The following is a 26,563-nucleotide window of genomic DNA, read 5'->3' as shown; positions in this document are numbered from 1 at the left end:
CAGCCCAGGGGCGCTGAGACGCACCTGCGGGCCCGGCCGCCCCGCTCCCGCTCAGGTGAGCCCGGCCGCGCCGCCGCAGCCCCGGCACCGGCGCCCGCTGCCCCGGGGGAGCCGCCGCTGCTGCTGCCGCTGCTGCTGCCGCGGGCGGGGGCGGCGCCGGTGGCCCCGGGGCGGCGATGCGGCGGGGGCGGCCGTGAGCGCGGGGCCGGCGGGGAGCGGGGACCCCCCTGCCCCTGCCCCTGCCCCTGCCCCTTCCCCTGCCCCTGCCCACCTCCGCGGGCGCCGGCCCCGCCGCCGGACGGAGCGGAGCGGAGCGGAGCGGGCGGGGAGCGGGGGGAGTGGTTACGGGCTCCGGCGCGACACCCCCGGCCCCCCCGCCCCGCTCAGCCGCCCCTCTCCAAATAAATCAGCACCATGACTACTTCTGGGCATGGAACAAAGAGGATGCTCTCCCGGGGCCCCGCGCTGCTCCTGGCGCCGCTGCTGCTCCTGTGCCGAGGTAACCCCGGTCCCGCCGCCGCGACCCCCCGCCACTGTGGTCCTGTTTGTTTGGTTTGGTTTTTGTGTTCATTTCCGTGTTTGATTTCAACTATTTGTGTTTATTTCATATCTGCTCCCTCTCCCGGTTTTATTTAGGGCCGTTTCCCCCATCCCAGCCCTCCCTCCCGGCTCTCCCCGGCGCTCCGCGCAGCGCTGCGGGTGGAACGCGCTCCGAGCTCCGTCTCTGGGGCGCACCAAGAAGTCCCCATCCAGCTCCGCTGCCTCCCCGGGTGTCCCCTGTCCCCACGCGTGTCGCGGGCTCCCGGCCCCCTGCGCGAAGGCTGCCCGCCTGCTTCGGCCGCTGCCAGCGCGTTCCTGCCGATTTGGGGGGAAAAAAAGGAAAAGTTTGGGCTTGCCGGAGCTCTGGGGGATGGAGAAGGGTCTGGGATTTGGGGTTTCCCCCGTGGGGTTTCCCACGGGGCAGTCGACCCCCGTTCCTCCCTGATGCTCCTCTCTCTTTCTGACTCTCTATGGGCGCGGGTGGGGGGAAAGATGTGCAGGAGCTAAACCCCTTCGGTAACAAAATACTTGTGCAACATTTTTGTGCTTATTTGCGAGAAGGACGGGTTTCGGTGGGCTGGCGGGGCGCGGGGTCTGGCCCTTGACTGGGCTCAGGTGGGATTCCCTCATCACGGCCAGCTGCGAGGCAGGGAGTGAGGCTGGGAGATGCTCTTATTTTTCTTTTCTTTTTTTATTTATTTATTTTTTTTATTTCCCCCCAGCTGGACTTGGGAGCAGCGTTTGGGGTCCCAGGTGCGGCTGTTTGCTGGGGAAGGGCTCACTCCAGGCTGCCAGAGCGCTGCCCCTGGGAAAGTCTTTAGCAGGACTTCACTCTGGGGACGTTCTCCTCTGCGTGCTCCCGTGAGCTCCCTCGCAGATGCTGTTCCTAATAAACAGGGGTTGTTAAAAGCAAATTAATTAAGGTGCGTCGGTGCTGAAGTTGCTCGGGGATTCGTTTGCGCTTACTGCTTCTCGGGACGGTGCTCGCGTTTGGCCGTAGCGTGAAGCTTGGGCTGCTGGGGAAACTTCACGGGGGGTTTAGGGAATATGCCTAAATGCAAGGATTTTAGGTGAAAAGGAGCGATCCATGGGAGGGGTAATAGCAGTAGCTGTCGCTCTTGGGGAGGGCACAGGGAAGGCTTTGTTGTGGGGAAGTGTTTTAGGAAAGGTTCCTTCAGGAAGAGCAGGAACGATTTGCTAGGAAGGAGGCATCCACCTTGGGGACACACAGAAGATGGACAGCAGGGGCTCCTTGCTCTGCTCACCCCAAAAGCACTGCATGCCCCTGCCCTCCATCCCCCTCCTTGGCTGGGCTGTGTGCAGCCACGGCGGCGCTTGGAATTCCTCCTGAGCAGGACACGGGGACCGGGGTGCAGAGTTTGGGGTGCAGGGCATGGAAAATGAGGTGCAGCTTGTGGGGACTGGGGCACCGAGCACAGGACGGAGGGCACGGGCTGCCTGTGGGTCAGCACTGCCCCGCGGAATGGTGGCGTTCTGTGGTCACTGCGATGCCCTGTGCGCCGTGCAGCTCTTCTTTTATCGAGGAGGCAGTTAGGCGCAGCAAAGGAGCAGGTTTCCGTTTTTTGGGTTTTTTAAAAATCTTTTTTATTTATTGCTTTGACATATTAATGCTAATCTTTTCCCTGATATTCCCCCCTCCCGTCTCCTCCTGTGTGGGTAGCTACCATGGTGAGATTGGGCTGTGGGTGTAATTCTTCCAGCGCTCTGAGTGCTTAAACATATGGAAACCCACTTTGAAACAGTTTGTGGCTGCAAACCTACCGACGAATCCATCCATCCATCCATCCCTCTCCGCTGCTCTGAGCCCTCCCTGCTCAGGGTGCGCGTCAGGAGCTCGCAGTGCGCTCCCAGCTCGAGCTGTGAATAACGAGCGCGTTCCCCGCCTGCGCCTCTCTCCTCTCTCGGCCTTAGCATCCTTCTGCTTCCGTAGCGGAGCGCTGCCCCTGCCCTGTCCCACCCCTGGCGCGGACCGCAGCAATGTCTGTGCGTGCAGAGGGGCTTTGGGGTCAGGGGAGAGCTCTTCCGAGAGGGGCGAGCGGCGGCAGAGCCCGGGAACGCCTCCCTCCGGGGCTGTGCCGATCTTCCTGCAGCTCGCTGTAATCCAAGCCGGTTTTCTCCTCTGGATTACAGGGGTTAACGAACCGCATCTCGGTTTGGGTTCCTGCAGACGGGAGAGACACCTGCATGAGTCATGCCGCGGTGCTGCCATCTCCGCAAAGCTCCCAGCTCATAGAGACGCTCGCCTTGGGCTCTTGCCATTTTTCTCTATTTATTTGCCTTCGCTCCCTCCCTTCCCCCTTGCCGGGGCCGGCTCTGGGCAGGCGGCGTTGCGGGGACCGGCGATGCAGCAGGCTGAGTTTCTGCAGCCTCTTCAAAGCGGGTGGCATTTGTTCGCCTGTCAGGCAGGTCCCCTAAATAGCTTTGTGAAGGTCCAATTAAGAGATCACTCTCCTGCCCCGGCTCTCCGGCGGCCCGGCTGCTGGCGCGCACGGCTGCGAGCAGAGGGTGTGCGTGTGTGTTTGGCAGCCGAGGGCCGCTCACGCTGAGCTCGAGGATGTCTCTCGCTGGCAGCAGGCCCCCGTTTGTTGCTGGCATCTAGGCAGGGTTTTGGCCGCCTTCCTCGCTGGCGGCGGCGGAGCTGTCTCCGAGGTTATATGAATAGGTATCCTGTGAGCGAGCTGGATGAGTTACCTGAATATTTTGTTTTCCTGCCTGATGCTGTGTCACCGGCTCGCTGCGCTGCCTCGCAGCCCGGAGCGGGTGCGGGAGCGCGGGGCTGGCGGCGGGGCAGGGCAGCGCAGAACGGGGCGTGCAGAGCTCGCCGAACACGCTGCTCCAGCCCCTGTGGGATGCGCTCGGGCTGCTGTCAGCTGTGCGGGAGGAAGCACCCGCGATTGCTTTTAGACTCTGGCTCCAGGGGGGCGTGGGTGGAGAGACATTATGCTTATTTTATTATGTGTCCCTGTATCACTCTCCCTAATATGGAGACACTTTTTGTTCAGAGGCTCTTTAGGAGCAGGAATGAAAGACCTGTATTGTCTACTGTACAATAGATTTGCAGATCATGATCGTACAAACTGTTGAAATGTAGGTTATTTTCCCCAGACTAGTGCAGATCTCAACATTTTATGCAATGACTGTTCAAACTGATGTGAAGTGGGGGACAGTGGGCTGGGCGGGGGGGAAGTCTGAAATTATTATAGTGCCTTTTGCTCCAGCATCCATTAGAGCAGAATATTTTAGATACCCTGATTTTATTTCCCATCAGCATAAATCTAGACCAGCTGCTCTGAAGTCAGTGGAGCTACTCTGGATTTATGCATTGCTGCTGCGATTGGTATTGGGCTCTCTGGGAATGCAGGAGGCAACTCTGTGACTTACCCTGCACAGCATTTTTCAATTCAAAATCTCCTGTCACTGGTGCTGCAGCCTCCTTTGTGCATTTGAAATGGGGAAGTCTCGCTGGTTTTGGGTTTTGATTATTTTCTTCAATATGTGTGGCTTGGTCACAGAACTCTGTTCACCGACTCTGGCTGATCAATAGAGTCTTTTGTGATTAGAATACCAAAATAGTTACATTAAAATATAAATATCAATTAAATGCTATTGATTTGCTGTATTTTATTGCTGGGAATGATAGTCACTCCCAGCCCTATTATCTGTGTTTAAAGCAGCTTAGTGTGGCAAGGAAGGTGTGAGCGAGCCCAGGAGCAGCTGCAGGAGGTCAGAGCAGGGGTTTGCCAAGACTGGGACAGGGTTTGTGCGTCGGGAAGGATTTTTTGGATGAAGGATGCATTCCTGAGCCAGAGATTGCTCCATTTATTTAATTGCTGTGTTGGGTTTGCCATCATGGATTTGGTTGCTCTTTCAGCCCAGGCAGCAGTTTGGAAGGCACAGTCCCTGGGCAAGGACTTCCTTGTTTCAAAGTGCCTGGAGAGAAGAGTCTGTGCTCCACGGAGGTGCACGGGGATTTGGGTTACACAGGGCTTTAGGCTGTGCAGGGTTTTCCCAGTGGTGCCAGTGGGATGGAGGTTCCACCCTGCTCACCTCACGCTGAGTTGGGGCCATCCTGCCCTTCTCCATATCTCCCCAGAAATGTGTTTTGCAGCCAGGCTGCTCAGGGGGCCCGTGCTGGCTGCGTCCCTTTGCTGAAAGGTGGAGGAAGGGGTGTCATTACTCGTGATGTTGGGTTATGGCATCTCGTGCTGCTTGTCCTGACCTTGGTGGTTGCCCCGGTACAAAGCACAGGTTTCGCTGTGATGGAGAGGTGGCTTCACGAAGCTCTGTGTCTCGTGGAGGCGGCTGCAGACCTGTCCTGTCTCAGAGGAGCAAAGGGGAGGGTGCAGCCCCTTCTGTCCTGCAATGAAGCAAGCAAAACCGAGGTCTTCTGGCCTTTATAAACCTCCCGGTGAAAGAGAAGCCACCCCACCAAAACAAATACTGTCAGCTCCACAAATTTAACCCCCTGATCTTGATTCCCCATTCCCTCCTTGCCTAAATATAACTAATGTTAGTTACTGACAAGCAGTGACTTGGTTTGTTGGCAGAGCTTTAGCTCTCAGCCCTGTCAGTGGCTCACTGATGTGCTGGCACGTGGTGCTTTCCCAACTGTCAGATCCTCTCGCATTAAGTGCCACGGAGGCTGTGGAGTGTGAGTTACCATGTGGTGCTCTAGATGTCGTGGAAGATGCTTCGATTTCGTGCTGTCGGGAGTTCCCAGCTGGCATTTCAGAGGAAGCAGCTCCCACGTGAGGCTGGGCAGGCAGAAATTACAAGCAGAGAGGTCCCTGAAGACAACTTAAGGGAGGGGATGGGGATTGCTCGGTGTCTGCCTTTCCCTGGGTGTTCCCACTGCCCTCTGTGACGTAGAGTGCTGCATTGGGAAGTAAAGCCAGGGCTGCTGGAGTGTGTGTGGTGGGTGAGCTCCTTGTGGGAGGACTTTGCTGTTCGGGCAGTACACAAATCGGCTTTAATCTCAGGTGCAAGGTAAATATTAATGTTTTTTTCCATGCTTCCCAAAACTTCTCTTGCAACACGCTTTGAGCTGTTCTTTGTTTACATAAATGTTTGTTTCTGACAGCATTCAGAAAGCTTCATCAATTTATGATGTGCTTCAGATTCAAGCACAGTTTTTTCCTTTTCTCTTTTTTCATTCTTTCTCCCCCCCCACCAAAAACACTCTTTCCTCCCAAATTTTGGTGATGAAATGGCAGGAGGAATGCATATTTCAGCAGACTATTGAGAGGCAATGTAAACACCATCTTTCATGGAAAATCAGTTTGTTCAAGTTCAAAAGCAGCCCAGCCTCTCCACTTGATCAATTTGCCTGTCATAGGAGATGATTTTAAAAGTGGTGATTATGTCCTATCTTGTCTCTTGCAACTTCAGGCAAGGAGAGAAAATTAAGTGTAGCATTTGATTTTAACTCTGTTTTTTTCCTGATATGTTTTTGGTGATGGCGGTAGTCAGAGAGCAAGCAAAGGGGTGCCCTGAGGGGTGAGGGATAGCCAGGAACAGAGGCGTTTCCACGAGGCTGCTGTCTGCTGAGTAAACTAATTGGAAACTGCATGTAAACCAGCTCTGCTCATGTCACCGTGCCTGCACCAGCTGGCCCCCAGGAGCTGCTCTGCCCCATCGCTTCCCCTGCAGAGGGGAAGGAGACCTGCAGTGCCAGGAAATGAATGGGCTTTTAGTGACAAAGCTGCTAAATCCTGGGGAGAGGGTGCTCGGCACTCTGTGGTTGCGTGGCCACATCCTCCTGCCTTGGGATGGTGCTGCCATCTGCTTAAAGGCTGTGCAAGGACCACAGGCCTGGTTATGGGGAGGGGATGGTGTGAAACCCCCCGTGTCGGGCAGCTCCAGCTTGGCGCTGGTGATGGAAGGGAATGATGGAAAAAACTCCGCCGATGCAATTCAAACTGGGGCTAAATGGAGAAGCGGGGATCGAAATCCTCATTCTGGCCAAGCCAAGGGGCTCAGCAGGCTCCAGAAATGGTCTTTGCACTGGTAGCAGCCCATGGGATGTGTGGGAGGAGGTGCCTCTGGCCAAGCAGCTGCCCCTGTGCTGAGCCCATTAATGCACACATACAAGGTTGGGAGAGTTTAGCTGTGGGCTGAGGGAGCCCTGGGGGCAATCAGCCTGAGGAGGAAAAGCTTTTCTGCTAGAGAGGGGAGAAATGTCATCCTCATTACCCCAGAAATAAAATCCTTTAAAGGATTGAGAGGTGCACGTATCTTTGGGGTTTTTTGTTTAGCTTGTATGGAAACATTTCAAAAACAGATGGCAAAGCAGAGATTTATTTCCTGTTAAGTGCAGAGGGCTGGTGCACAGGACCTTATCTGCTTGTGGGCCCTGTAATAAACCTGCCAGCAGGTGATTTAAATCCAGTTTTTCTGATTGGGAGAGTAGTGAAAGGAACAGGGTTTATGTTACTTAGGAATTTTATGGCCAATGTTAGATTTTTAAGATGCAGGAATGATCAGGGCATGGCTCTGAAGCACCGGAGATGTGCATTTCTTTAATAAAGGATCTTCCCTGAGTCAGAAAAATGAACCATTTTCCATTATTTAGCAGCTGAGCTGCCGTTGCTGTTTGCATGAGTGACAGACACAGCTACTTTATATCTCAGTTTAGGAGTTGTTGTCAATTAGCCACAGCTTTCGCTTAGCAGCAAGACTCTCGCCACAATGGGGAAGGAGGGCTGTCTAATGGATGCTGCAGCTCTTGAAACAAACATTTATGCTGCAGCTTCAAAAAAGGATGAAACTCACACCAAAAAGTAAGACAGAGCCCCTGTGCCCTAAAAGGGAGCCCTTGAGCAGATGGAACAGGTTTCTATGCAATAAGCAGTAATCAGAAACTCAGCAAAGAGTTGATAGCTGCTGACCGGTCTTGGAACTCAGATTTCTGGTTGAAAAAGGAAAAAATCCAGAATGAGTTTTGGAACGAGCTGGTCTGGATGTCTGCGTGGGGCAAGTCCCTGGCCAGTGTGAGCACCCGGTCTGGTGAAAGACAACAGCCACCCGCCCCCGGTGCCCCTGTCCCTGACTCTGTGGGGCCACTGCAGTCTGCAATGTCACTGGGGGCTCTCAAGGGCACTCAGAGAGCTGGGGCTAGCAGGGACTAATGACACAAAGTCTGATTTGTCTTTCAGTGAGTGCAGAGAGGACACAACACGCACACAGGGAAACAGGCTTTTAAAAGGTTGCAACAGAGGCACCTGGAGAGGATGGTAAGAGCTTTCTGGAAGCAGCAGAGCTCTCTCAGGGCAAGCTCAAAGGCCAGTGTGCCTCAGCCTCTCCAAATCATGGGAATTAGAGCTGGAAAAGTTGGCAAATAAACTGCCTTTCCCATCTCTGGAGGTTGGGTACAGCCTGTTCCTGAGCATGGCTGGTTTTCAGCCATGCAGGACTTCTGCTGCTTCCCTTGGCAGAGAGCTTTGCAGCCCATCAGACCTCTCCTGTATTCCGCCTACAGTTTTCCTTCTTTGCTTCATTCCATCATTTATTGGACGACCTGAGTTCCCAACTCTCCGTCCCTACCACCCATCCAAAGCCGAACCCAGGCAAATCTATTAAATGGGGACAAATGCTTAAACAGGGAGTGGGAAATGCTCAAAAAAACGAGCTGGGTCTGGCATTTAAATATCCAGCACGTAAATGCATTTACAGCTGGAGGTTATTTGGAGAAGAGAGGGCAAGGACTTGAAGCACACGTGGTGATGAGCCATAGATTATGCTCTGAAAACACTCAGAAGGCAGTTACAGTCACACTATCTAATTCATCTCCCACTAAGACATTCCGCTCCAAGGTGTTTGGAAATAATGGAGTAGCTTAGATACTAACATTATTAAATCCTCATCTCTGACAGCTATGAGAATTAATATACAAAGGTTTCTTCCACTTTTTTAATGCAGCACAGTTACTCATTTCAGGTCTTTTGCTTAGGAGTAGCCCACTGAAAGTTATTAGCATGAATATTGGTGCAAAAAAAGCTTAACTCCATTAAAGAGGGGAAACAAGCAAGATACAAACAGAAGATAGCATGAACTTTATTGCAGTTGAGAAATTTTTTTTCTTTTCAAATATTAATCATTTATCATTCTTTCACCTGTAGATATCAAAGGGCTTTAGAGAAAAAAGTGGATACCATCAAAGCCATTGTCTGTCTTCTGCATCATCGCCATGAGGTGCCCTGGGGCAGCAGCCCCAAGTCTAAGCCCTGCTGGCAGGGAGAGCAGAGGTGTTGGGTGAAGCTGGGCCCTGGGGTTACTTTTTGATGGCAGCTGATGGTTTTTGCTGCTGCTCTTCAGGGAGTGAGGCTTACCTTGGACAGAGGTTGCTGTGGTTCGTGGCCAGTCTGTTAGCCCTGGCGTGCTGAGCATAGCTCAGGCACTGTCTCCTCCTCCACATCTCAGCCCTGGCTTGTTTTGGTGCCTGAGCTGCTTGGCACCTCCAAGCCCCATCCCAAGCAGTGCTGAGGCTCTCTGTAAGGGCTCTCTGTCTGCCCCAGCGTTGGCACTACTTGGTTCTTCTGCTGTGTTTGATTTGCACCAGCCCATCACAATTCTTATGGGAAGTCATAAGGAGAAACGAAGAGATGGGATTGTTTCTCTTTATTGCTACAATCAAAGACAGCCCTACAGAGGAGAGCCCAGATGGTGGTGCCCATCTCATCACCTTGGTGGGATGAAGATGGACAGGCCATGGGGATTGGGGTATTTTCAGGGACTGCACTGAGGAGCTGTTCTTCAGACATGCTCTTTTAAACCCCAAATGTCCATGTTGTGCACCTTATTTCACTTATTATAGTGTCATAATGAGATTACTGGAGTCTGCTGTAAGCCCTGGGGGACAAGTATCAGCTCCTGGGTACAGCTTCAGCTGTGTCTTGAAGTGTCCTGCTCATCCAGAGTTAAAGCATCTCCCTCCCTTTCTCCGAGCATACTGCAGCCCAACACATTAAATGTGTAAGAAGGCTTTGTTGCATTTAACCTCGTGGGGACAGCCAAAGGGCAGTCATAGCTTTGGTTCCTGCACCAACCAGCAAACTCTCAGATGGTTTCCCAAACTGCCCTAGGCCCTCTGTCCCCTCCTCAGAGGGCTGAGAGCTGGAGCAGCCCCAGCTCTAACGCATATCTGTCAAAATGCTCATCCCTTAGGTGTCTGGGAATCGTTGTAGCAGACTCCAGTCTGTGGGACTTCATCCTGAGTTATTATCTGCAAAACACAGTTCTCTTCCTCAATGCAGGGCACTTGCATTTATTTACTGTGCAGCTTCTCCCAGTAGTATAATCATTACTCCTTGGACTGGGTTTGAATTCAGAGCATCCCACTGTGGTACTTAAAGAATTAATTACAGTGATGAAAGAATTCCTCTAAAGACTTCTATGAATTGGTCTGGTTGAAGTGTTTTAGTTTTGCTTCAATTGGTGCAGCCCTTGTCAAAGGATGGTGAGAAAATGCATGGGTCAGTGATTTAAATGAGGCAAATTACGTTAAAAAAATTGATTTGATTTAGAAAGTGAGCTTTCAGATCACAGGGAATTGCCTGCTTCTTTCTCTGCTGTGCTGATTCTCCCTGAAGATGAGCAGAGGCAGATAATTCAGGGTTAAAGTAAGTGGCTCTTGTAAAAGGTTTGTCAGAGAGTGAGGAGAGATGGGCTGACACACATCTTTAGATAAACCATTATTGACCCATATATTGCTATCTGTGCATCAGCTGGAGTTACAGATGGATAGGAATGCTTATAAACACACTCAGGCAGTTCATGTGGCTTACTAAAGAATGGAGTCGTTGTTTTTAGGTTTGGCTTTTCTTTTTCTCTCCCCAGAAATGGTTTTCCCATACAGCACACCTTCAGAACTGGCACCGATCTGGGAGTGTGTGCTGTGTGGCTGCCTTAGCCAGCTCTGCGTTGCCTGGCTCTGTGCTTAGTCATTCCTGGGGCTGGCAGTTTGCTTTTCCCGAGGTTTTTCACTTCCTCGGATCAAACGGAGTGTTTCCTCCTTCTGTCCCTTATCTCCATCTTAAAGGGGCTGCGGTCCCTGGGCTGCAGTGGGGTGATGCCCAGGAGGGTGGGCAGTGTCCCCTCGGGGGATCGTCCCTAAAAAGCTCCTTCTGAATGAGCAGTTCCCTTCCCTGCATGCTGAGGGGTCTCTTCGGAGCTCTTCTCCCGGCCAGCTGGGTGCTGCCTGTGGGAGTGGTGGGTTGTGAATGCCAAGGCTGCTGGCCGGGGACCCACTTTGCTCCTGCCATTCCTGAGTCGCTTTGAACGGGCTCTCCGTGCTTGTCTGGGAAGCAGGGATGGAGCCTGGCAGCGTTTCAGTTTGCACTTTGTAAAATCTGTCTTTTTTAAAAAAAAAGTTAAGGAGATGACTTTTGCCTAGCAGTGCTTTTTGTTTCCTTCTCACCTTGCAGAACCCTCTACATTGCAGATTGTTTGCTGGAGTGCTGAGAGACCTCATTTTTGGTCTGTCTAGCACTGGTGATATTTGTCTCCATAGCTTCAGCAGCAGCAGCTTCCTTGGCATGGAAATGCAGGAGTGGGGCTCTGCTGTGCCTGTGCCATTCCCTCTCCCCCAGGGTGGGCACGGGAGAGGTGCAGAGCCCCAGAGGTACCGACACAGTGGGGTCCAGGGTTGTGTGCACATTCCTGTGCTTGCAGAGAGCCTTTTCCATAGCCCAGCCTCAGGCTGGGAAGTGAGATGACAAGTGCAAGGAGAGAAATGATGCTGGGGAGAGCTGGAACGGAGCCTCCCGCCAGCAACTGAATTCAAGGCTGCAAAAAGAAGTTGCAAAAGTAGCAATCCATCTGTCCACTTAGTGGGAGAAGCCTAAGATCATTTCACAGTAATCAGCCCCCTGGTGTTCAAAAAAAACCCAACCAAAAATACTGCAGGTTTTTGCTTTACTGTGGGTAACTGGCAAAATCTAAAGCAAATTAATGTTCTCAGAGGCTGAGAGGCTTTCCCCCCCACCCTTTTTGACATGTAGGGGCTGTGTCAAGTTAAAAATAATATAAGAAACAATAGACTGTCTTTGTTTTTTTAGATAACCATATTTTTGCCATACATTTCAGAGATTTTCTGTCCTCACTGCAACTCTCTGGTTAATTACCAGCAGAGTTATTGGCAAGTGGGTGTTTTTGTGCAGGGTCAGTTGGGTGGTGAGCAGGGTCATCATCACTTGGCATCTTCCCAAGGTGATGCATTGTGCAGGTGCACTGCCATGCTACAGCTCCTTGGCTCTGTCAGTGTCTCCAATTAAAGGCACAAGATTCAGGCATTTTAATTTGGTTGTAAAAACTTGCTCCAGGCACTACAAAGTTCGGGAGTGTTTATTTATTGTAATCTCATTTTATTCTTCCTTTCCCCTTAACTGTGAGGGCATAGAGGAAACAGGCTCCAAAGATGCCTCTTGATTCTTGCTTATGTGAATTGAGGAGCACTGAGTTGGAGGCAGACCACTGATTTCCGCCTCTGTGTGTGGAAACGTTCATTCAGGTAAAAGGAGAGGTGGCCAACGGGGAGGTTTGGACATGCCAAGCTTGAAGGTGTCCATATGGAGCCCTTCTTGCAAGACACTACTGGAGAAAGATGTTCAGGGTGGGTGTTTCCTCATGCCAGGTGTGGGTGGCACGCCCCTTGGACGATGTCCCTGCTGCCCCCAGCCAAGGTTGCAGCCACCTTTGGCTTGGGGGGTGGCTGGGGCTGTGGGGAGCAGAGCTGGACCTGAGCACACGAGTGAGGCACAGCAGGACTTTGCAGTGGAACCAGAGCTGCTGAGATGCAGCAGCTGCTTTGCTGCTACACGACAATTTGTAATTAAAACACAACTTGCCATCCTGATTAGGTTAAGCATTTAAATTCATTTGCAATTTTTTTTCCCCCCTGTATTGTGTAATTAGCAACATATGACGCTTACATTAGCTCAGTTAAAAGTTATAATGATTAATTTGCACATCAAAGCCTCCCCATGAATCAACTGGTGCAGCGCACTGGAGAGAGCTCGGTGTGGAGTGCCCTCATGAACACATCCCTGCCTGCTCCAGGGGCACCATGGAGCTCCAGTGAGCCGGTTCCTGATGTTTCAGTCCTTCTGCAAGGCAACAGTGTCCCCGTGCCCTGAGTCACTCAATAAATGCCAGCGTGACCCTTGCCAGGATGTGGCCATTCCTTTCTTGCCTCTAAGCTGGGGTGATGCATCCTGCAGCACCCGACTGACCACGCACCTGGGAGCACTTAAAAGCCATGATGTGAAATTACTGGTGGTTCTAGGTGCTTTGTGGATATAAGCATTGCTCTGAAGTGTTCTGGCCAAATTCTGATTGTTTTTACCCAGGTTAATCTTTGATTATGAGTTTTGCCTGAAGGCTTTGTAAGTCAGATTGGAGCTGTAACTGGTAAAGAACCTTGTTCAAGCAAGCCAAAACCAACAAGAAAACTACTATAAGCTAATTATAACGAATGTCTTCTTTCTTTCCTATCTAGTCATAATATTGTCTTTCTTTCCACCTTCTGCTGAGCTGTGAAAATATTCTGCAAAATTATATTTTTGAGTAGATGGAAAAGTACACCCCTGTCAACAATATTTTTCTATTGTTCATCAGAGACAGGCTTCATAGCAGAAAAGATCCGTGCTGGAAAAGTACCTCAGCTGCAAACAGTTTATTCAAAGTCAGCTCAAATAGCAGGGAGGGTTTTTGAGTTCCTGCTCCAGCTGAAGTTGAAATGCAGAATGCAGCTTCTAATATTTCAGAGACGTGAATGGTGCAAGTCATAATAATGCATTGCCAACCCAAAAAAGATGGGTTTTCTATTAAAGCTTCCAGTGGAAAAAGGTCTGGAGGAGTTAAAATATTTACATACTGTTACGGTTCCTGTATGAGAGTGCCATCTCCTTCCCTAGGGCACTGTGGGTGAGTGGAAAATGCGTTCCCACCTTTTCTGGTTCATGTACCTGTCTGTGTGTCCATGCACACGGTGCACTGATGTTAAGTTGGTGGGTGTTAAATGTTCCACTTTTCCAACCATCAATTTCAATTGAATTTCATAAGCCATTAAAGTTCTCTGCTGCTTTCTTTGCTCTTCCAGTTATGTGAGCTGCAGCCATTTAGCTGTGGGTCCTGAGGCATGATTGCTCTGTGGAGCAGCAAAAGTAAATTGGTTCCTGATGTAAAATCTTTCTATATATATATATATATATATATATATGTAATTTTTTTTTCTTTTTTGATCTCTCTAAGTCACTGTGAGTGGTGTTGCAGTGTTGGGCTGATGATGGGAATCCTCAAGCTTGGCTTTTTCTGGTCCTGTTCTGGATTCCCCCAACAGCATCTTTTAAAAAGCTTTTGTGTCTGGCTTGAATGGCAAAAACTTAGAGGAAGAGGAGATTTTTTGGTTGGTTTTCTTTTGTTATTTGGGTTTTTTGTTTGATTGTTTTTTGTTGTTTCTCTTTAGACTCATGGTGCAAAGATTGGACTGGGGTTTTGGGTTTTCTCCCTGTAGAAACGTTTTTGAGGATGATAGTTATTTGGATCAAAAGAGATCTTTTGGCAGTCCTCTGACTTTGATTCAGTACTGGCAGTGCGACAAATAATGAAAAAGCAATCATTTCCCCTTCTCCCACTTTTATTCTCAGGATAAATGAATGGTTAAGATCTCTGTGCTCAAAAATAATTGCTCATGGCCCTTACAGAAAAAAGGAAAATCCATAACACTCACCCTTTAAATAGATGATTTGATCTTTGTTGTTGGTTTGTGTTTATCACTGCTGGGTGTCTTTGCTGCCAGTCTGAGGCTAAACTGGACAAAGTTGATGTGCAGGCTTTGCAGATTGAGTCTGGGGGAAGGAAAACTGGACAAGGAATTTTACTATTTTGGAAAGCAGTTCCCATGGTGGGGGTTGAGCAGCGGGGATGAAGGCTCTGGCTGTCAAGGTCCACTGGTAGAACTGTTTTGCACAGCATAAAGAATTTGACAGAATACAGAATGAATGGGAGAAAAGTGTAACTTTAATCTGCCATGTGATTTAAAAGTAGCTCAAACATCTCCTAAAGTGTGTGAGAGCGACTGCCGGGACCTGCTGGGCAGTTCTCAGTGTGCTCCTCCTCCAGCTGTCTGGGGCTTGATGAACAGATGGAGGTGTCCACCAGTGCTTTGCCAGGATTTCTCTTCTTCCTTTCTTTCCCTGCTTTCATGGCAGTGGATGTGAGGATGAACTGCCGTATTTTACATCTTCCCCTCCCAGCAGCCAAACAGTGCTGAGTGCCCGAGCAGGCTGCCCATCCCAAGGACTGTGCACTGCACCTTCCTGGAGCTTTAATCTCCCATCGTTTCCAGCAAAGCCAGGCATAAAAGATTAGGCTGGGCCTGTACTCTTTATTTGGGGATAACTGCAGCAGTTCCTCTTTTTGTTTTTAAATCCTGCTAATTGGTGTTCTCAGCTTCAGCTCCAGCTTAATGAAGGCTGCTGTCTGGGAATCATCACAAACAGTGATGGAAATGCATTTAAATGCTTAAATCTGTTGTACTTCTCTCTTTATGAGCTTATTCCTTCAAAGAGCATAACTATGCCCAGGGTCCCTCTCTGCCCGAGGTGATTTCTTTCCATGAGCCCTGTGGTGGGGCTCTGGCACCTCTGCAGCACACAGGGTACACGGGAGGTTTGTGCCAAAGCAGGGAGGGAGCCCAGCCCCGCTGCACCCCTTGTGCTGAGGGAGCAGCATTTTCAGTCTGTTTGCTCCAGATGGGGCCTTTGGATGCTGGGCATGAGGACTGGGAGCATCCAGCTTCCCTCCTGCCCAGGGGAGGAGAGCACCCCTGCACCCCTGACCTGCCCAGCACAAGCACCATTTCCTCAACCCAGTTAAATGAACAGAGCTGCTGCGCTGCACCGCTCGTGTCCCTCTATCTGGCAGTCAGTGCATGTCTGTCCCTCTGTTCCTCACGGTGAGAACTCTGCAGTTGCACAGAGGTGTGAGCCAGGTGAGGGATTTGCACAGGGGTTTGTGGTTTCTCCAGAGGCAGAGGAGCACCATGCAGTAAAACAAGTGCTCGTGTTTAAAGAACAACGCGGGGTATTGTTTATTTCTGCTCTGGTTGGAGGGAGATGCAAGTGGTCTAATTCCTGTATTTTAAGAGCAACGTTCAGCCCTGGTGGTGGACAGGGAAGATGAGAAGAGACTGCTACAAACCAAAAGCAGCAAACCCATGAAGCAGAGCTAGAGACAGCTTTAAAGCTATGAACATAATTACCCGAGGAGTCTGCCAAGGAACCAGATGCTGTGAATGAAAGAATAACTTCCATGGTTTGGCATCTGTCTGCGATCCAGGGAGAGGAGGAGAAGCAGGGGAATTGCATGCAGGGCTGGGAAATGGTTGCTCCAGTTGCAAAATGAGTGCCTTCAAAAATATTTAGTCTATACTGGCATTTTTTTATGGAGGAGAGTGAACCTGTTGGGAAGAAAAGAGGTCAATGTGCTTGTCTTGTGGGCAGTTTGACCACATTTCTGCAGGTTTGATGTCAGTGTTATGTGGTTGGTTGGCTTCTGGGAAGATCTAGGTGCTGTGGCAGCTTAAGCAGGTGGTGATAAATGAGGAAGATGTGACCGGGCTGAATTCTGAACCTTTGGGGACCCATTTGTGCCCAGAACCCTACAGAGCACTCTGTTTTCCATGCATGGATGAGCTCAGTTGATATTTAAAATAAGTGGCTGCATGTGACTTGTCTGAGGTCAGGTCACTCTTGGCAGTGCTCTAGTTTTGAAAACCAAACTAGGAAGTTCCTGCTATTTCTCTCCCCAATTTATTTTTACAATTACTGTTAAAATAATTGCAGTCCTAGCAAAGGTAAACAGCTGGGTTCGACATAATCAGTACATAAACAATATCCATCATTTACATGGTATAAAACCTCTGCCACACAACATCTTCCTGAGGCTGCATCTTTGGGGAAAAATAGAAAACCTTTATGGAAAGGGGAGCAGAAAATCAGCTGGGGTCCTCATGGATTGAGTACATGTGGATATCAGCAGCAGTGTTGGCAGCAGTGGTGCAGTCTCTTTTCTGGTTGTGCTGGAACCAAACACCCCACAAAAAGGTGGTGATAACAGAGCTGCATGTGGGGCAGCTTCAGAGCCAAGTGAGTGGTGCTTCCTGGGGTGCAGGAACAGAACTTGCCTCTCCCAGCTGGGAAATAAAGGCAGGGAGCAGTGATTAGAGGTTTTAGGGAAAGTTCATGTGATTTCAGGACAGTGTTTTTCAAGCCAGGAAGAGGAAGGAGAGCTTTGCTCATGGGTTAGAGATTTTTTTTTTACTGTTTTAATAACCTTATTTTTTTACTCTTATTTAGCTCTAATCAGTAGAAAATATGTTCAACATGCACCTTGGGTGCACAGGATGAGATGGACATGGGAGTGTGATGGAGGGCTTGGGAGTGGGGGACATCACCAGCATCCCAAGGAGCCTGGCAGGGAGCAGGGAGGAAACTGGAGGTGACTGGGGGCGAACTCAGCTGCTGCCTCTGCACACTTAAAACCTGCTGTATGTGCATCCTTGTTTGTAAGCAGCTGTGGTTATTTTGCCTCAAAATAACAAACCTTTTTTTTGCAAGTAGGAGTTAGGGGCAGGCCTCCGTATTGCTGCAGCTTGGGGACACAGTCATGTGCAAGTCAGAGAGCCACATCATGTTGAGTGCTGAATGACTCTGCTTATTAATATAATAAACCAGAGGAACACACTGTCATGACAGTCTCTGCAGCGAGAATCCAGGGGATTATTTTAACCAAAGCACATTAAATCTTTCTGTCTCCTGAAAATTGCACCCTGGAGGTATGGGCTGGAGGGTAGGAGGGGTAGGAACATTTAACAAGGGCTTGCAGGAGTTTTTATGCACATCGTGGCCTCCAGAACAGTGCTCTGCTGTCTGGGGTTTTATATCTTCCCATCACTGTAGTTAAGTTCCTGAGACATGAGAAGAAGGAAAACATTCTCTCTTTTATTTTTTCTTCTCCCTTCATTCTCTATTTTCAAGATGAAATTTTCTCTGCTGTAGCACTGGTACAAGACCTTTTCTTCAGATGTGCTATATGAAAACATGCTGTCATCCTCTCTGAAAGCTGTGAAGTGTGTGCATGTGTATGGATCTTCTGTATACTCAGGCACACACTATGCAGAGATACATGTGTGTATACATAGGATTTTTTCTCCCTCTCTCTCTCAGATAAAATAGGCCTTTCTCATCTCTTTAACAAATACTGAGTGTTGTTAGCTGATGGAAGATAAAATTCTCACCAGGGTGCCCTGATGGGCTCACAGCTGTATCTGCTGGGATTGATTCAAAGGCAAGGGCACTCCTCCCCTGCACCCCTGACTGGCATTTTGGTCACTGGGCGCATGGGTAGGTTCACCAAACCCTTGGAGAAGACCTGGTGTGGGTTAGTTAATGGCAACAGCCCAGCTGCCTCTGTGAGAGCCCACAGAGAGACCTTGGTGCCTTCAAACGGCCCCACCATCGGGGCTGGCCCTGGGGACAGCACCTTCCAGGAGGCTTCACTCCCTGGCAGGAGGGAGGTTAAAACAAAAAAGGCAAGATTCTCAGAGAGAGCAAGGTGAGGGGAGTCCCTGCTGATCTCCTCGAGGCATTTTGTGCTCTCTGTCTGCCCAATGCTGAGTACATTGGGCTGGTCCTTGTTTCTTTGCTTGGGAGTGGAGCTGGAGCAGCCCAGAGCAGAGGACGTGTCTCCCCTTTGCCACCCTCTGGTGAAAAATGTGCCCACATCTCCCTGTATTTCCTGTGTGTTGGCTTGACACACAAGCAGTTTTCTTTCTCTTTTTCTAATCATGGAGAGGGCTCAACACATAGTCTGAAATAGCTTTTTTGCCTCAACAGGGAGGTTCCTTGAGGCAGTAATTGACTCTTTCTTTCAAGTAATGGCATTTTACCTGGGAAAGCAGCCAGTTGGTATTTTCAGCACAGCAGAATTCTGCCTTGCTTTGAAAGGAGCTGGTTCCAGATCCTCCTTGGGTTTTTTTTTTTCCCTTTAGGATGATGTCATTTTACTTTGTGCACTCTCTACCATGCTGTACACAGTCTCTCCAGCTCCTTCTTGGAAACTTCCATTAGACAGGCACTTAATTTTATAGAAACAGCACCTGTAGGACTAACAGGTGAATAATCTAGAGTCCTCAGCTGCATCATGTTGGGCAACTGAAATGTCCTTTAAGTGACCCTGAAAGCAAGGCTGACTTGGTAGTGATGGTTTTTTCTTCTCCATGAAGAATCATAGAATGGAATGTGTGATAACACAATTGAAAGTGAAGAAGATGCTGGATATGGGCAAGAAAACTAAAGAGACCAGGAGAGAAAGATTTCCAAAGCAGAAACAAACAGTTCTTTGTTCTTAGTTTTCATGCCAATTTAACGTATTCATGAAAATTGCATCAATTTAACTTCAGGGGAGAAAAGAAGCTACAGGGTTGCTGTAGCTAAAAGGCTGCATCCTGTTTTAGTAAGTTTGCTACACTTTAGATTTTTATCTAGAGGGACTTTTTTATGGTACTTTCTACCAGCAGTTCTCCACACCTGTTTATTTTTAAAAAGCACTCTGCAAGCTGCAGGAAAAGGATGCTCAGCACAGTTATCCCTGTTCTGCTGGTAGAGGGAACTGGCAGAGATGTGCAGGAACTTTGGTCTCTGCCAGAGCCAGGAAAACAGATGAGCCTTTAGCTCCTGAATCCTGTACAACACCACACAGCCCTGCCTGGGAGTCATCCTGCAGCGTGTGACTGGAGCAGGAGGTGTTGGGCTGAGCTGGTCATCCTGCTCAGCTCAACCTTGTTTTATGTGCCTGCCCTTGAGTTACCCCTGTGTGACAAGAATGAAAGCAGTGGTGAGTATTTTGGATTATGTACACCTTGTATAGCAGAGGCATGAAACCTTGATAGACTTGGCTGCTTGTCTGGCCTCTCTTACCAGTTAAATAATCTGGGGCTGAATCTTCCCCCTGCTCTGGGCATTGGTTTTCCCCTCTAGTGTTTCCCTCCTCTTTCTTTGTGCATTGTTCATGTGCCCGCACTCAGGTGGGATTTAAGAAGCACTTCATGGCTTTGCATGATGGAACTGGCAAGCTCTGCTCAGCCCATCAAGGTACATAAAAATGCACTGTGAGCCTGTGATGCTGCTGCTGTTACTGCTTCCTTTGCAAGGGCTGTGCAGCCACACAGCAAAGCAGAGTTGGTCACTGCCCTCTCTCCAGGACAGCCTTGGCCCCACAGGGATGGGACATCTCCTGGCATCTGGAGTGAGAGACCTTGCTAATACAGCAGCACAACCTCTGCCCATCCAGCTCCAGCAGAAAGTGACCACAGAGGCACAAGCCTGATTTGTTTTCTAAAAGGTTTTGATGCATGAAGTGCAGGGACAGTGTTTCCCTCCTGGTACCTGGAAGAACACGATGCTCTGCAATAAATTAGCAATGCTGCCCTGCCTTATGCTTAGGAAAGGGTTTTAAAGTGGTTTTTTTTGGTGCTGTGCCTCTTGTGACAAGCTGGAGACTGTAGTTTCTGGGTGTACTATATCCTCCTCAACATTTTAAAAAATACAAATCCTTAAAAAAAAGAATAATACACTTCCAAATTTTGTAACTTCCTTTATTCAATTTGGCCTTGTTGGAGTGATCAAGGTACAGGCACAGATCCTGCAGCATGCTTAGGCAGAGGCACCAAAGTTTGCAGAATATGAGTTGTAGATTTTAAACTCTTTCAGTCCAAAGTTAGATCTTTTCCATCTTTGCAAGTATTTTTGATGCTGTGTAAGTACTGTCTTTGAGGTTTACCAGCAGCTAACATTATCACACACTTCCATTTAAAGCAAAATCAGAGTGCCCCTTTTATATCTCTAAGAGAACTATGAAAGCCTTCTTTGCAGCGTTGCAGACAAATGGAGATTGACAGTTATTAGTTGATGGTCTAACTGCTCTGACAGGGTTTGATGCAGAGGGATTTTCAGTGATTGACTCTGAGGCATCCCTCGTGCCTGTTCCACAGAGCTGCTGAATCCACTCCTGGATGGTCCCTGCTGACCATTTATTTGGTCCCCACTGGGGATCTCTGGGTCCTGGGCAGTGAAGGTCCTGATAACTGAGCAAAGTGGGCAAGTTGCCCAGCAGAAACCTCCTATTTGCAGCAGGTGCTGAAAAGGGGACTGAGAAGCTGTTTTTTTTCTCCATGGCCTTGTCTGGGGCTATTTGGAGGCAATACAGAAAAGGAAGGATTCTGTCATTCACATTGCAGGTCACTTTTAGCAATTATCAGCAGGAATTTAGCACCTAATATGTGTCTAACAAATCCGAATTAAATCTTTAATTGAAGGACTTAATGTGAGGAGTAACCAAAATATTAAACAACCTGTTCACTTGCTATTGCTCGGGCGTTCAGTGTCTCTCCTGTGTGAAGCAAGAGCTGCAGGTCACACAGCTCCCTTTATCCAAGTATAAGCAGCATCTCTGTGGATAAGGGTTTGGGCAGCAAGGCTGCCCCATCTGCAAGCACTGCTCCAGAGCCCCGAGCCCTGCCACTGCAGCCCTCAAACACGATGCTTTTCGTTGTCACAGCTGTCAGGGACTCACGTCAATCTCTGGTGCTGTTAATCCGTCCCGAGTGAATCCTGAGCACACCTTTCTGGTCGCTGGGGGAAATTTCCTCTCTGCTGATACTTAGCAGCAGCAAGAAAGGCAAACCCATTACTGATCACAAATGAGTGGGGCTGTGCCCAAGCCCTCTGATTCCCAGGCTGATTTTCAGGTCTCTTTCTGGGCACGGCAAGCTTTGCACTGAAGTCAACCAACACCACCCATTGCTTCCTGCGATGCTGCGGAGAACTGGGAGTTCAATTTCCTTAAATCACATAGCAAAGGCAGAGCCCTTATTTATTTTGCATGCCGTTATTCCTGCTGCTCCTCGTCGGCAGTGCTTGGATTGCTGTTGGAATCTCTGCTCTGGGTGCAGGGATGGGCACACGGGGACCATCGCCAAGCAGCCCGGCGGGTGCGCTGCATGCCCCGCGCTGTCCCTGTCGCACACCCGTCTCCCCTTGTCCTCAGGCTCCTGATCCCACAGCCCCATCCGTGCCATCGGCTGGGGGCGATCGCAGCGATGGTGGAGTTATGGAGAAGATGGCATTGCCTGTTGCTGGTGGGAGGCGGTGGCACAGGGCTGCTCTTCCCGGGGAATTGATGCTCATGGCTATTGATTGGAAAGCACTTTGCATTGCACTGAATGTCAGTCTAGTTAGTTCATAAATTTATGGATGCCATTCTGCATTTGCCACAAACTTTCCTGCTTTCTGTCATTTTTTCCAGGAGAGTTTGAAAGAAAAAAAAAAAAAGAAACATGATCTGAACAAATGGAGATATGGGAGTAAGACCCTAGCTTTTAATTTGCATTTACTCTGTGTCTTGAAGAGTGGTGTTCAGCTACCTCTGCTTTCTAATTTTGCCTTTTAACATGGTGTGAAGCCCAGGGAGACTCGTTAGATGTTGATATAATGATATTGGTAAAATATTGGTATTTGGAAATGATTGTCAGATAACTTTCATTTTCCATGCAAAAGTGCACAGTAAACACACACATTTATCTAATACTTTGGAGACAGCTTCAGTCTTTCAGATATACACTGGGTAATTGAAAACAAATGTTAGCTTCTCTTTAATAGTGCTCCACACTAGTCACAGTGCAGTGTGACCGAGTTCTCATTTTAGTATTCTTCAGAGACATTTGAAGTATGCAGCTTCTTAAATCTGAGCTGACTTGGAGCTCTCTGTAAAATGCATTATTGCAGCTGTTGGAGGAGAGTCTGTCATGTTTGCTCCTCCAGGTAATGCCTGACCTGTTCAAATTGGATGCCCTCCTTGCAGCCGACCAACTTTCTGGGCTGAAATTTGGTAAAAAATTTCAGAGGTTCTCGTGTGGCACCTCGCGGCGGGGACGCAGCTTCTCCACGTGGCCTCGGGGTGTGGTGGCACCACGGGGTCTGGTTGCCCCAGCAGGGTCTCCATGGTGCTCTGTGTCTGTGCTGTGCAAGCAGCAGGGAGGAGCTGACCTGCCCTGGGAGCCAGGCTGGAGCTGCTGTGCCAGCACTGATCCTGCACTCCACGTCCCCAGGGGCCACCGGGCTCCAGGTGGACGCTCAGCGGTTTTGCTGTGGGGACAGGACTCCAGAGGCAGCTTGGCTTGGCTCTGCAGTGAAGATCCATCCCCGGGTCAGCGCCCCACGGCTTTTCACAGGTAGCCAAAGACAGCAGTGCCTTTTGCTTCCCCTTGCATATAGAATTTGGGCTGGTGGTGCTGAGGAGGAGCGTGCCACACGTGGGATGTATCTTGTCTAACAATTAGTCATCCTAAAAGGGTGCTTTGGTTCTCTGTGCAGTCGCTGCAGGGAGTGGGCTGCTTCAGAGGCAGTTTGTCCTGCTTTGACCCTGGTGTCTGTGCACAGGGGAGCAGGATCCTGGTCCTGCTGGGTGGAGAGGGGCAGCCCTGGTGCTGGTCTGGACAGGGATTTCCACCCCAAGTGTGCCCTCACCCAGCCCTGGAGCAGAGGAATATCCTCCTCCCCTGCCATGTCTTCAGGGGCATTTTCTCAGGTGGGGAAGGGACCCTCAAGCTCTGCTGTGGAAGAGTGGCCACCACACTCCTCTCCAAAGCACAACAGGTTTGCTCTTGGCAGAATAAACCACTGCTGAAGAATAGAACTAATGAAGAGATCTGAAGTGCATTTATTGTTTGAAAAGTGAGTCTAAATATAGTGCCGTGGAGTTCAATATCTCTCTTCAAGACATTTAGATCAAAGGTACCCATTCTGAGACTTTTACGTTTTTTTTTTTTTTTTTTTTTTTTTTTTTTTTTTTTTTTTTTTTTGTCTGTAAACCCAATGGCCTACCCTGGGAATTTAAATTCCAGTTGAGGTCTTTGGACTCATGAATCACTTCCAGTCACAAAGGCACTGTAGTGCACTTGGGACGTGGTAATTATGTTAGTGTTCTGCAGGGCAAAGTAGAGCCCAGCTCACCTCCCTCCTATTGTATCAGCTTTTGGTGCTGTCTTGGGAATAGTAATAATAGTAGTAGTAGTAATAATAAGAATAATAAAAGGGCTGCCACGAAAGCCAGGGAATCTGACTCAATGCACACAGGCAAGAGAGGCTGGGGAAGCAGCAGCCCTTCCCAAGTGCTCCCCTGCCAAGTCTTTACAGTCCTCAGCCTTTTTTTGGATGAGCTGGGGCCATGATCAAGCAGTGGCTTCTTTTGTGAGACAGCTATATTCAGAAAGGCCATTCTCATACACTGAATAAAAATGGAAATTCGTCCCCAAACATCCACATTCATTTGTAAAACAGTCAAGAAATGAAAACTGTCAACACCTGAGACTGAGAGCCCATCTGGCCCCCTGAAAGAGCTCAATTTTCTCTTTGCTGATCTGGGCCAGGTATATAAATGTGATCGGCAAAACAGCAGCAGAGGTGCCTGGGCTCATTTCTGTTTGCATCCATCCACTAGAGACTTCTTTTTTAAGGATTTGCTAGGCTCCTGAATTGTCCTCTTACCATAAAAAGGGAAATAAATCCTGTTTTCCCTGTGCTGCCATTCTCCGCAGAGCTGTGCCAGAATTGGGAAGTTCTCTGCCTGTCGTGGTGAAGTTTGGAAATCAACTTAACCCGTGCCTTGCCGTGCACCCTTCTGAAATGAAGTGCTGAAGATTGGTTCTGTTTGTTCATTAGATAAAACCAGAAGAGAAAAGATCACATTCAAATGCGTTATTTTCCAAGAGTGACATATGCTGTTGACTCACACAAATATGTCTCCTCTGGAGAGCCCCTCAAATGAGAAATCTCAGAGCACTTCATCTTCAGTCCTTAGAGTGAGAATTTTTCTTATAGCAGAGCTATTAAAGACTCTGATCTTAATTCTCAAAAAGCACAAAAGATGTCAAATTATACAAATCCAATATTTGATATGTTAATAACCAAAGAGGCTGTAAGAGGGGGAGCGAAAATATAACCTGAGGAAAGGCATTGACTTCCTGGTGGTGTGCTTCCCCTGGCTGCTGTTTATTGCCACCGTGTTACCTTGGTAGCAGTTTCTGATGCATCCCTGGATAATAAGATGCACACACTAATATGACAAATGTGTGGTGTCTCGGAGCACGTACAGCGCATGCAGGTGAAATGAGGTGTATTTGTTTTTTCCCTTTTTCCTTCTGGTGTTCTCGAGGCTGTAAACTCCTTAGAAGTAATTTGCTGGCACGTTTTGTCACGAGGGTGGTGTTTCTGTGGCACTGCCAGGAATTACCTCTGAGGGCTGTGTTCTGCTTCGGGGTGCAGCACTTGTGGTGTGGGAAGGGAAATGGTATTTTCCCTTTTATTTCAGTGGACAACTAGCAGCTGTTGTGGCACGTGGCAGTTGTATTTTTCTTCCTCTGTGTCAAGGAAAAAACCTCTCTGAGGTGATACGTGCTCAAGTCTTTGCTGTGCAGGGCGTGTAAGGAATGGATAACTTGGAAATCCCAAGTTTTTTTTTTTTTAATAGTCTTTTGAAATACGCTCTCAATTGCCACATCACGTGGTTTTAATATTTTGTTTCAGCAAAAAATGCACAAGTATTGAGGCTCCTTGCATCAATATGTGGAGCCAGGCCCTGAATGGAGGAATGGGGGCTTGATAAGCTGGATTTATCTTGGTGGGTATGGGGACTAAATGAAGCTGAAAGGTTTAAAATCCTGACCCAAATAAATTTTTCTTCCTGTCGAGATAGTTCCCCTCTCCTCGCAGAGGCAATTACCATGTCAGCTGGGCAATTTAGAGCTGTCTCAGGTGGTGCTGTCAGGCCTGTTCCACATGGGGCTGGTTCAGTGTCACAGCGATGGTTTTGAAGGTTCCAGTTGTATTTCTAGGGCTGTACTAAGTTCAACAAAAAGGGGTTACAGCACAGGCAAAGGGCAGCGCAAGAGCAAAAACCCATTCCTAGTATGCATGCAATTCCACGTGGGTATTTATTTGTGCCCAGGTAGGAAATGCCACCGCAGCAATGACAACCTGCCTCCCCATTCCTCTGTACCCACCACGAGCCATTCCCTCCTGGCAGGAGGTGCTTCCTGGATGTATCTTGTATATCCTGGGTTATTTTGTGGTGTCACTCACAGGGACAGTGTTAAATAATGGAGTTGGTGCTTTTCCCACAGGCAGGATTTTCCACATTGTGCCTTCAGCCTGATTTGGATTCCTCAGCTTGCAAATGTCTCTGGTCTGCCACCTGTAGATTTCTCGTGTTGCCCAACTTATTCCTAGTGAGCAGGAGTTTGAGACAAGGAAAAATGCCGAACTGTGTCTCTCCAGTGCAAATGAGCATTGGGTAGAGATTGCCTGCTGGGATTGGTTAGGGATTAGTGGCTGTATTGGGAGCTTTAAGAATTAGCTTCCCTTAAAAAAAAATTGTATAAAAAATTTGGATTTTCTGATGGAAAACTTTATGGGAAGCAGATGAAAGAATAAATCTGCCAGGCTGTGCTCAGGGAAGTCTTCTTTCCCTGCACTCAAATATGGCAAAGTTTAGCTGCTGGCATTTCTTGGAATGAGTGCAGAAGGGCTGGATCTTCAGAAGCTCCTGTAGCTCTGCGAGTCAGGCTCAGTCCTGCAGGATGCTGATTTTCTTTGCTTTGCTACCTGAGGATCCTTGCAATGTCTTCATGGATGCTCAAAGTCTCCAGCCAGAATTTTTCAGGCTGATATTTTTTGCTCCCCTTGTGGGAAATGAGAGGCTGCTTGGAGCTGAGGGGTGAGGCAGAGGTGCCCAGATTTTGGTTTTTAGGGGTGTTACTCCCTGCCTGAGGGCACAGCTGTGCTCTGGTGGATATTTGGGTGGAACCCAGCTGTTTTCTGTGGGTGGCAATGGATGGGAAATCTTTGGGCATTTGATTTCAAGATGCTTTAGTTTGCTGCTCTTGTGG

At 48.9% G+C, this 26,563-nt stretch overlaps 1 protein-coding gene across 1 annotated transcript in view; it reads left to right on the top strand.

The window, feature by feature from the left end:
• The first annotated feature begins 322 nt into the window (after positions 1 to 322).
• Positions 323 to 26,563, top strand: part of LOC137484493 (transmembrane protein 132B-like) — a 229,991-nt gene continuing 203,750 nt past the window's right edge. Inside the window, exon 1 of the mRNA XM_068208343.1 lies at positions 323 to 499. Within this exon, the coding sequence (XP_068064444.1) occupies positions 415 to 499 (85 nt within the window). The 5' untranslated portion in view covers positions 323 to 414. The remainder of the gene's footprint in view (positions 500 to 26,563) is intronic.

The sequence above is a fragment of the Anomalospiza imberbis genome, chromosome 18 (assembly GCF_031753505.1).
Source record: "Anomalospiza imberbis isolate Cuckoo-Finch-1a 21T00152 chromosome 18, ASM3175350v1, whole genome shotgun sequence".
NCBI classification, from domain to species: domain Eukaryota; kingdom Metazoa; phylum Chordata; class Aves; order Passeriformes; family Viduidae; genus Anomalospiza; species Anomalospiza imberbis.
Note: the sequence above shows the minus strand (reverse complement) of the source record. Positions and strands in the feature narration are given on the sequence as shown.